Source organism: Brassica napus (genome assembly GCF_020379485.1).
Source record: "Brassica napus cultivar Da-Ae chromosome A6 unlocalized genomic scaffold, Da-Ae chrA06_Random_24, whole genome shotgun sequence".
NCBI classification, from domain to species: Eukaryota; Viridiplantae; Streptophyta; class Magnoliopsida; order Brassicales; family Brassicaceae; genus Brassica; species Brassica napus.
In genome coordinates this window covers 39,478-49,366 of record NW_026014063.1, presented here as the reverse complement: position 1 = coordinate 49,366, position 9,889 = coordinate 39,478, and the positions used below count along the sequence as shown (strand labels likewise).

General features: G+C 39.0%; 3 protein-coding genes across 3 annotated transcripts; 2 read left to right on the top strand and 1 right to left on the bottom strand.

Annotated features, from left to right (window-relative positions):
- Window positions 1-1,127: 1,127 nt before the first annotated feature.
- LOC106410545 lies at window positions 1,128-1,828 on the top strand. The gene has a single exon (XM_013851062.3). It carries the CDS (start codon window positions 1,371-1,373, stop codon window positions 1,665-1,667), a length of 297 nt encoding a protein of 98 aa, XP_013706516.1. The 5' UTR covers window positions 1,128-1,370; the 3' UTR covers window positions 1,668-1,828.
- A 1,437-nt stretch (window positions 1,829-3,265) lies between these two features.
- On the top strand, window positions 3,266-4,909 carry LOC106410544 (glutathionyl-hydroquinone reductase YqjG). Its single transcript, XM_013851061.3, has 3 exons — window positions 3,266-4,182; window positions 4,251-4,500; window positions 4,594-4,909. Exons 1-3 carry the CDS (start codon window positions 3,281-3,283, stop codon window positions 4,777-4,779), a joined length of 1,338 nt encoding a protein of 445 aa, XP_013706515.2. The 5' UTR covers window positions 3,266-3,280; the 3' UTR covers window positions 4,780-4,909.
- A 142-nt stretch (window positions 4,910-5,051) lies between these two features.
- LOC106410543 (probable inactive histone-lysine N-methyltransferase SUVR2) lies at window positions 5,052-8,856 on the bottom strand. The gene is made up of 11 exons (XM_013851060.3): window positions 8,628-8,856; window positions 8,259-8,454; window positions 8,128-8,184; window positions 8,010-8,048; window positions 7,702-7,936; window positions 6,407-7,614; window positions 6,024-6,277; window positions 5,823-5,889; window positions 5,695-5,745; window positions 5,469-5,565; window positions 5,052-5,366 (listed from the first exon to the last, which is right to left on the bottom strand). The coding sequence occupies exons 2-11, from the start codon at window positions 8,439-8,441 to the stop codon at window positions 5,338-5,340; spliced, it is 2,220 nt and encodes a 739-aa protein (XP_013706514.2). The 5' UTR covers window positions 8,442-8,454; window positions 8,628-8,856; the 3' UTR covers window positions 5,052-5,337.
- Window positions 8,857-9,889: the final 1,033 nt, after the last annotated feature.

The window sequence follows — 9,889 nt, the reverse complement described above, 5'->3', positions numbered from 1 at the left end:
TCACCGTTGTCCGTTGATTCTCCTCCACCCGAAAGTGGGACGGGTATATCAATGCTACATTATATTTTTGTAATGTGGAGCTGACACTAACCAAATAATCAAACATATCTATAAACTTCCCTTTAAACAAATACTCAAATATTATTTAAACAAAAAAAAAACTACTCAATATTACACCAAAAAAACTAACTACTCAATATATGTTTTAGAGAAACAAAATATAATAACAATACTACACAAAGCTTGAATTTGTAGCTCATTGGTGTTTTTAATGTAATTATCTACTTTAAACCGAGATTCAAATTTGATAGTGAGTGACTGTGTGTGTATATAGTATTACCAAATAAAAAATTATTACACAGAACAATTTTATTAAATATTATCTTCATAATATTTATTGTAAAATCTGAAAAACAATAATTAGGATAAAATGAAAGGTGCATAAGTAATATTTTATGTACTGCATGAGCAAGATCTATGTTGACATTTTTTTTTTAATTTTTTTTTTTTTTGAGAAATTGAAATGCATGCATCTCAGATCTTTGAATGCAAGAGCTGTCTGGCTACAAAGAGGATCACACTTATTCCAAGATGTGACTCCAAGAAAATGAAGAAACCAGAGTGGCTTATATCCCCGGAAAGACAAGGAGGAATGTGTAATGATCAAGGCTGGTAAACCTCGGGAAGACGAAGCCCCACACTAGCTGCAGATTTGCCCGTTTCATTTCTTCAGTTCTATCAACTGCAATGCTGCATGAGAACAACAGATCCTTGTGAGAGTGAATGCTTCTTTTTTTATAAGAACAACAGATCTAAATTGACATATTGAACACTTCTTTTTTAATACATTTTTGTGTTTTAACATTTGATAATATATTGATGTTCTATCTACTAACTCATGCCTCTTTGGAAAAGAAAAAAAAAACTCGTGCCATTTTGTCGTCTAAACCCTTTTATTTTATTTGCTTTGCTGTTTTTTTTTCTGAGCAACTATTTGCTTTGCTGTTATAGGTCCGTTTTATGCCTTGCTAACCTCAGACGACCATGAATTTGCGGCCTATATATGATTTCGTTTAGCCAAATCTAAGACATAATACATCACGGGGTGGTCTTTCAAAGTGGTAACAGGTTAGGTTAATTTTATAATATCGACTTTTTATCAAACAATTGGATATACGGTGGAGAATGATGCACATTGGACTACTTGTTGACTATATACTTTTAGGCCACGAATTGGAAATACACACGTTGCAAATGCCGAAACCTCTCTCTCTCTCACCCTTTAAATATTTATCTCATTCTTTGCTTCTTAGTTACATTTACATTTTCTCACCAACACAAATCCCATAAAAGAGAGAGGCACAGAAGCAATGAACCGACAGAGTTTGAAGAGATTTCAGTTCCGGAGATGGGGAAAACGAATCGGAAACTCAACGACTACGGCCTCAGCTAAGCTAGGAAACTCAGAGGAAAGAACGATTGTGGCGTTTGCGTTCTCATCATCATGTTTTGGGAAACCTCCTCGCGTTCTCGTGAAGCAATTTCTTTGGAGGTTGAAGTCGCGTTTGAGACTGTCCAGGAAGAGTGATACTCACAATATTCAGTGTAGCTATGATCTCCGGAGCTATCATCTGAATTTCGACGACGGTTGGTCTCGTCGGCGATAATTTCAAACTTTCGTATTATTATATTATCTATTTTTGGAGCCATATATTGTCTTGTTTTGTATATAGTTAAAAGTCTCAATCTGAAAGAGAAAAAAAAAACACTTTTGTTCAGATGCTTTGTATATTTTGTCGTATAAAGGGAAAAACATATCTTAGAAAGATATCAATGTTTTATGCTTTTATTTATTAATATGAAATCATCTCTATTTCTTCAAATTAAAACTTTTAGATTTTTTTTTTCAATGAATAAATGTAGATAGGTTATATTTGTACACAAAAACACAGACCAACTACAGTGAATATGTGGACGGATCCTTGGTTACCTGAGCATACTCCTAGACCTCCGAGACCGTTAGGTATGCCACTACTACTGTTTCTTCTTACATTAAAACAGACAGTTCAGGTTGGAATAGGTTGGAATATTGATAAGATCAGTGAAGATGTGGAGAAAATACTGGGGTTAAAGATCAGTTCTAAAGCTCAGTGTGATCTCTTGGGCTGGCATTATAATGAGAATGGAATTTATTCTGTTAAGTCTGGGTATTGGTTAAATTCTCACTTACCAACAAATGTTACTGTCATGCCAACATACGGGAATCCTCAAGTGAAGCATCAGATATGGAAATGTAAGTCTCCCCCAAAAATTAAACATTTCCTTTGGAGACTTATATCAAAATCTCTAGCCACTGGAAGCAACTTACGAAGACGACATATTACAAGATATGATCAGTGTCGAAGATGTTGTAACGCAGTCAAAACAGAAGATCATTTGTTTTTCGGCTGTCCTTATGCACAAATGATTTGGAGGGCTTCCGGAGTTGCTAATAATATTATTTTGGATCCTCTAGCTTCTTTGGAAGATAAAATACAGGCGTGTCTTTCTTGTAGTTTTGCTCCGAGTTTGGCACAATTTAACGAATTACCTATTGGTATTCTGTGGAGAATTTGGAAGAGTCGCAATCTATTGATCTTTCAACAAAAGAATCTGCTATGGTGGATTACTCTCAAACAGGCCAGGGCTGATTCAAAAGAATAGAGGAATGTGGCTACGGTTGAAGACACAACACGGATCAATACACCAAAGACTTCTATTGATCCGTGTTGATCGGCCGCCTAACCGCCTGGACGCGTCACTCTTCTGTCCCAATTTATGCTAAATCGGTTAAAAAAATCGGATATCCGATTTTCTCTGTCTAGACCGTCTAAATGACCGCCTAGCCGCCTAATCTATTTATTATTATTATTTTTTCTAATAATATTTTTATTTATTTATTTGATCTAAAATTTTATAAATATTATTTAGATTCATAATTTTGATGAAAATTACACTATATTAAATTTATATATTATATTTGTGTGTTTTATATATTCTTAAACATGAAAATATATTAATGTTATACATAATTAAAAATTAACATGTTTTATAACATAGTAAACAATCTAAACATTCCGTCCCACATAATTTCTAATTAATCTCTAATTTTTTCTTTATGCGCTAGGTCCAACTCGACAGCCCGACTAGCGCCTAGCGACGAAAACAGGGGTATTTCTATATATGTATTTGTATTAGAAACAAAACAAAACTTTATAATCATCATGGCCCAGAAACGTAAATGGGCCTCATATCCTTTTTGTCAAACCGGGCCTTACTTTCTGTTACAAACGCAACGTTTAGAGTCGCTCGTCTGTCTTGTCTCGCAGAGAGACCAACGTTTTGCATTGTCCGAACAAGGAAGCTCCCAGTCATGTCCGTTTGCTGCGCATCGGCGCAACTAACCTTTCCGTCTCACACAACTACGCCACGCCGCGTCAGCGCTAGAATGTCCAACCAGCCACCAAAACCCACCACGACCACCACCAGCATCTTCACCTCCGCCACAAAGCTACTCTGGGGCCCATCTCTCCCTCCGGGTCTACTCATCTCCACCGCTCGAACAGCCTGGTCCACCGTCTGGCATCTCATGATGACCCAGCTCGCTCCATCAGACTCATCCGGGTCATACACCCGACCCACTTCCCAGTTCCGCCTCAACCCGACCCAGTTCCCTTCCGCCGCTTCTTCGGAGCTCCATCTCTACGTCGGTCTCCCCTGCCCCTGGGCTCACCGAACGCTAATCGTGCGAGCTCTCAAGGGCTTAGACGACGCCGTATCGGTCTCAGTCGCTTCCCCGGGTCAAGACGGCTCGTGGGAGTTCAAGGATAACACTATCCCGATTAGGGATAAGGATAAACTTATCCCGGGTTTGGATAAGGCTAACCGGTGTAGGAATCTGAAGGAAGTGTACAAATCTAGAACCGGTGGTTATGATGGGAGATGCACAGTTCCAATGTTGTGGGATTCGAGAAAGAAAGATGTTGTCTGTAACGAAAGCTACGATATCATCGAGTTCTTCAATACAGGTCTAAACGAACTCGCTAAAAACCCTAGCTTGGAGCTCACGCCACCAGAATTAAAAGGAAAGATTGAAACTTGGAATCGGATTGTGTACCCTAAGGTTAACAATGGTGTTTACAGGTAATTGTATTCTTCTTGACGTTGCTATATGTGTGTTTGTTGCTAAAGTCTTTGGCTTTGTGTGAAAGGTGTGGATTTGCGCAGAGTCAAGAAGCGTATGATCGAGCAGTGAATGAACTTTTTAGTACCTTAGATGAGATTGAAGATCACTTAGGTAGTAACAGGTACTTGTGTGGAGAAAGGTTGACACTGGCTGATGTTTGTCTCTTCACAACTCTGATTCGTTTTGATCCTGTTTACAACATTCTGTTCAAATGCACCAAGAAAAAGCTCGTTGAGTACCCGAATCTCTACGGCTATTTGCGCGATATTTACCAAGTATGTCTCCTAAAAAGGTTTATATATCTTCTTTGCTTACTAGTGTGTTCGGAAGTGCGTTTTCATACTCTGCGTTTGTTGTTGTTGAAACAGATTCCTGGTGTTGCGGCCACTTGTGATATTCCCGCTATAATGGATGGGTACTACAAAACGCTGTTTCCTCTAAACGCAAGTGGAATCCAACCGGCCATTTCTTTATCTGGCCATCAAGATTCTCTCTTGATTCCCCATAATAGAGACTCGGTGGGTAAAGCCTTTGTAGCACAGAATGCGGTTTAAAGCGGTGTATATATGTAATAAATCAAAGCTCTGGTTGTGTTCTGAACTGTGGATCACATCAGAACTGTACATGAAGAGGAGAGAAGCGTTGTACAAATACTCTTAATGGGAGCCTCATCTTTTGAGTTGAGATCACTGTCTTATAAATTGTGTATTAATAGAGACATGTTTATAATGTTAAACCAAAGTCATAGCCATTTTAACTAAAGAGTCTCTTCTAAAACATGAAATGAAGTAGACATGGTTACGGTCAAACCAAAGCCATAATCATATGATGTCCAAAAGCGAACCATGATCATATAAAAACAGAGAGATTATATATGGTTGCCATTAGAACCTAAGTTGAGGTATACACAAAAGCTTGTTATCACAAAATATTAAAGACAAAAGCATCATCCTCCGATTAATCTAACCCCTAAGATGGATGGACCCACCAACCGTTTTTGCATATTTGCTTTGTCGGATTGACAACAAAAGTTTTGGGGAAATTTTGTCAATACATTCACAAAACAGAGATTGGGACCATCACACATCTTCAAAAACCAACACTGGGAGTTCTCATGCTCTCTTCTTCGACTTCTTGCTTTCTGCACCATCAGAGAATTTGATTGTTAGTTACAACAACAGTCAAAGAGTTCATGTACCATAGAAAACATTTAACAGTCAAACTAAGGAAAGAGATTACTCACTGCTGCTCCGCTTAACGTTCCGACAAACCTCGCTACCACATCGACAATGGAATGGACGCGTGGGATACACCTGATCGTTGAACTCCACGCCATAATCCTGCAGGTTTTTAAGTCCAATACTTCTCAGAGAGTTTCAAAACAATAAGAATGACTTGAACCCGAACTTGTCAAAATTTCTAAAAGAAACAAATCTGTCCAAGTGTGGGTGGAGAAACTTCTAACACACCCAGGTAAGTTCCTCCATGGCCTCGATATCTCTTGTTGTGAAGAGCCCAAGCTGAGAAAAAAGAACAAAGATTAGCTTCCCGTTTTATAGTTTCAACATAACAAATGAGAAAAGGGATTGTTTCATACATGATAGTAGTGCAAGTCCATATTCTCCACATGAACTGGTATCTCAATCAAATTTGCATCCACGCATCTGAACAGCGAAGTAATGAAATGAGAAGAAAACCAATTATAACTTCACCAAACGAGTTTCTAAAGCTAAGCTAGTCATTTCGAAAATGGCCAAAACCAAATGATTCAAACTCATTACTCGTAAAATCCTTGTACCTGTGATTGATAAACCTGGAGATATTTCCATAGTGCGTTCCGTCAAGACAAAGAGCTCTTTTGACACCTGAGACTTCTTCAGAATCCCAGTGTGCATCCAGTATCACCGGAGAAGTAAGTTTCTCCGAGCTGCTGCGTTGGACCAACTCTGAAATGGTCAATATCTCTCCAGCAAGCTCACAGACAAATGCCCCCTTGGGCAGCTTTTCTAGAGTTCTAAGTCCCCAACCTCTCCCATTGGACGTGAAAAACACCTGATTCAAGGAGCGAAAGTTAATTGTTTTGTTATGCATACACAAAAGTATAATCAATTCTGTTAGGTGTTATAATCATTAAATAGTGAACCACTTGGCAAAATAAATTTGGTAAGGTGAATGAAGAACCTGCAGCTTAGTGTGAAGGCCATGCTGGACGACTTGGTTGCCACACTTCTTAGTACAGCCGCAACTGATCCAACATTCTCTTATGGCCTTCCTCTTTAGATGCCCCTTGCACGGTTCCAAAGTCTCCTCGTTTTTGGCAATCTCCAATGGACATTCTTTGCAATACTGCACCACCTGTTTCTGAGGATTACGGGCCTCGGAGATACACTCTTCCAGGAAATCTTTCTGCAGGAGGCCATCTTTTGTGTATGCAAAGCCACCAATTGCAGTTGCACAACTGCATGCCATTGCTGGAGACAAGCAATCTCCACAACAAGAGGAGCAGCATTGGTCCTTGATGTTCCCAAGTGAAAACTTCACTTCAGCATCTAGATACACAAGGCTTTGGGTCATGTATCGAAAAGGTGAAGGAACCTTGGTATTGACTTCATTCACCCAAGGAATCTCAACAGTTTCTTTTCCAAAAGTGATGTCACTGACGCTGCTGATCATTCTTAACTCATCCGCAGAAATATGGCACTCGGGAACAACTACCAAACCCATGGATTCACCAGCTCCACTGTTTTCATCATCACGTACATGACCATTTCTGTCCTTAGAAGTATTAGCCGTAGTTGCAGCAGCAGATTTGCTTAATACATCAACAACCTTCGTCGTTTGCAAGCTTTCTGGCGATTGGTTGGCTGAATTCATCACCTTTGCTGCCAGGTCATTACGGCCCTCAGCAGTAAAAGCCATCGCTGCTGCAGATTTCTTCAATACGTCAACATTTGTGGTGAGAGACGGCAAGTTTTCTGGAGACTGGTTGGCTGGTTGTTCTGCCTTCGTTGCCAGTTCCAGGTAGGAGCTAGCGATGTCGTTCAAAAAGCGACTTACAGAAAAGTTAGGATCTAGTATTTTGTACTGCCGGAGACACACATCTTCCATTGCTCTTCGTAGTTCATCCATAGAAGGTGCATGCAGACTGGATCCTCCCGTTGCAGGAGCAAAACTCAGATTAATCTTCACTTCACCGGTTGCAGAAGAAGCTAACTCAAGCGCTGAAATTCCTTCTGGGGTTGTAGCCACCGTGTGCTCACTAGCTCTCTCAATAGTTGTTGTAGCACCGTCGTCAGTAGCTGCTGTTGACCCATGCGGCTCTTCCACACGTCCATTTGTTTCCTCCGCCTCAGGCATGGGAGCCGAAGAGTTCCCATTTTCTAAGGAATCTGAAGAGATAACATACAAGACACGTATGAGTTTAGAAATAAGTAATGAAAGGAAGATTTAGTTAGTCGTAATTAATCAAGAAGTACCTGTGGAGGGCTCGCCTTTTGGAATAACGAGCGCACCAGCATCAGGGTCATTTTCGGTTGGTATGGGATGAAATGGCAATGAGACAGGGTCATGAGTTGTAGTCTCGTTTAAACAGGGACTGCCCAAGCTGGGACTGTTTGAAGCCGAAGCAGAGACTACTTCACCACCTCTGCGCCGCAGCCTCTTTAAAGGGCGTTCAGGCTCATCCAAGGCATCTTCATCGTCTTCTACAGTCTGATAATTCATGACACGACAGAAACTGAATAAATGCAAGAACATGAAGAAACAAAGAATCATTTTTGCATACCTCATGCGCCTTCCTCTTTCCTCTGTCAACCTCTGCAGCCTGAAAGATTTGATCAACAACAAAGCGAACAATGATAAGAAATACAAAAAATAGAGTCTTTGAACTTGAAAGAACATACGCTGCCTTCAGCTTCGTCGTTGGCCTTCTTCTCCTTTCCTTTTTTCTCTTCAACGGCCTTTCATGTGTTATAGAATGTCAAGTAGGAGAGAAACAAACATTAAGCCAATAGAAATGTGAGAAGAAAGAGACCTGAGTCTCTTGGGCCTCGAAGATAGCATCAGCGAGTGCCCTGTAGTTGTCCTCGGCTATCAAGTCCCACTTCTTATCGTAAAGAGTGAGAAGGTTTTTCAAGACAGGCTTTATCTGCGCTTCCTCTATTCCAAGAGCCTTCATAGCTGTAATTGCTTTTTTTATATGCGCATTTGGTGCCATTGTTTACAAGTCTCTGCAACAACAACAACAACAACAACACACAAAGTTAGATTATAACTTCCACATAAAACTAAGTATAACGGCCACAACGAAACCCTAATAACGATTTTTCTTTTAAAGACAACAAATTTTGTTTTCCGACAGTCAAAATATTAAGACGATCGCCAGAATTTAACAGCGACTTACGAAATGTGGAGAGGGTTAGGGTTTAGTGGAAGCTGGTAGAGGGAGGGTTTTGACTGCTTGGTAGAGAACCGTGGCCGGTGGAAAAGGAAGGAGAACGGCTGTAGAGGCAATGCCGTTGGCGGCGGGAGAGTATCGCGTCGGCGCGTGAGCACACGCGAGAACTGAGTATGTCAGGTGCTCTCGTTTTAGCTACAGTGCGCCTAGTGCTGGCTCTCTCTCTCTCTCTCTGGCGCGACCCTTGATTTATTCTCTCCTCCTCGTAATGGGCTGAGTTAATTGGGTCGAGCCAAATGGGCCTGGACAGATAGTGTCCGTTGCGATTCCCAAACGAGTCGAGTTTAGTTGGAAAACCTCTCTTTATAGCGGTAAACTCCTTTGTAAATTGGTTGGTTTGGTTTGGTTATGTAAGACAGATGACGTTTTTTTTTCTTTACTAGTAAAACAAATTGAAAATTGTAATTTGTACCAGAGAAATACAAGAATATAATCTCTACAAACTATGTATAGCAACATATTTTAAAACAGCATATTTATTTAGCTGACCAAAGGAACACTCACAAGCAATGTTTTTAAACCCGACCCGGACACTGAACCGGACGACTTACCGGGTTGTTGGGTCACTGGGTCGACCGCGGATGAACCGCGGGTTAAAAAATAAATTAATTTTTTTATATAATAATATATTATCTATGAAAATAAATACATAAAAACTAAAGTTTAATTTTCTAAATGTTTTTCAAAACATAAAATAATAGTTTGGATATGTATATATTTTATGTTTAAAAAGTATTTAGAAAACACTTAACTTTAGTTTCTATATTTTTATTTTCATTTGAAATACAAAATATAAAAAAAATTGTTTATACTATTTAAAATTTTATGTAAGAAAGTAAGAGTTATGACATCTGAAAAAATCAAGATATAAAAATGATAAATATTTAAATGTCTAATGTAAATAATAAACTAAACTTCAAATTCAAAATAAACTAGAAGTTAAAGATCGTTGTAATAAATGGTCAATAACAAAAATAAACTAACACCAAATCACATAAACTAATTTTGGTTCTCTCTATCATTGTTCATTTCATTTTCTTCAAGTGGCATAGTGAAATCTTCATCAAAACCTAAAAATCACAATATAAAACTGAAAAAGGAAAACATAACTTTTTTTTGACAGCATCTAACTTCTTAATTGAAAACTTAGAATATAAAACATAATCTAAAAACTAAAAACAATTATTTATTGGTTCAATCGGTGGTTC

Bases quoted from the DNA above. Each gene is read 5' to 3' on its own strand.
- LOC106410543 (XM_013851060.3), bottom strand. From the start codon at position 8,441: ATGGCACCAAATGCGCATATAAAAAAAGCAATTACAGCTATGAAGGCT. The intron at 5,890-6,023 runs GTACAAGGATTT...TTCGCTGTTCAG, and splicing joins TCCAGGTTTATCAATCACAG to ATGCGTGGATGCAAATTTGA. The intron at 5,566-5,694 runs GTGTGTTAGAAG...AAAAACCTGCAG, and splicing joins CCATGGAGGAACTTACCTGG to GATTATGGCGTGGAGTTCAA.
- LOC106410545 (XM_013851062.3), top strand. From the start codon at position 1,371: ATGAACCGACAGAGTTTGAAGAGATTTCAGTTCCGGAGATGGGGAAAA.
- LOC106410544 (XM_013851061.3), top strand. From the start codon at position 3,281: ATGGGCCTCATATCCTTTTTGTCAAACCGGGCCTTACTTTCTGTTACA. The intron at 4,183-4,250 runs GTAATTGTATTC...TTTGTGTGAAAG, and splicing joins GTTAACAATGGTGTTTACAG to GTGTGGATTTGCGCAGAGTC. The intron at 4,501-4,593 runs GTATGTCTCCTA...TTGTTGAAACAG, and splicing joins ATTTGCGCGATATTTACCAA to ATTCCTGGTGTTGCGGCCAC.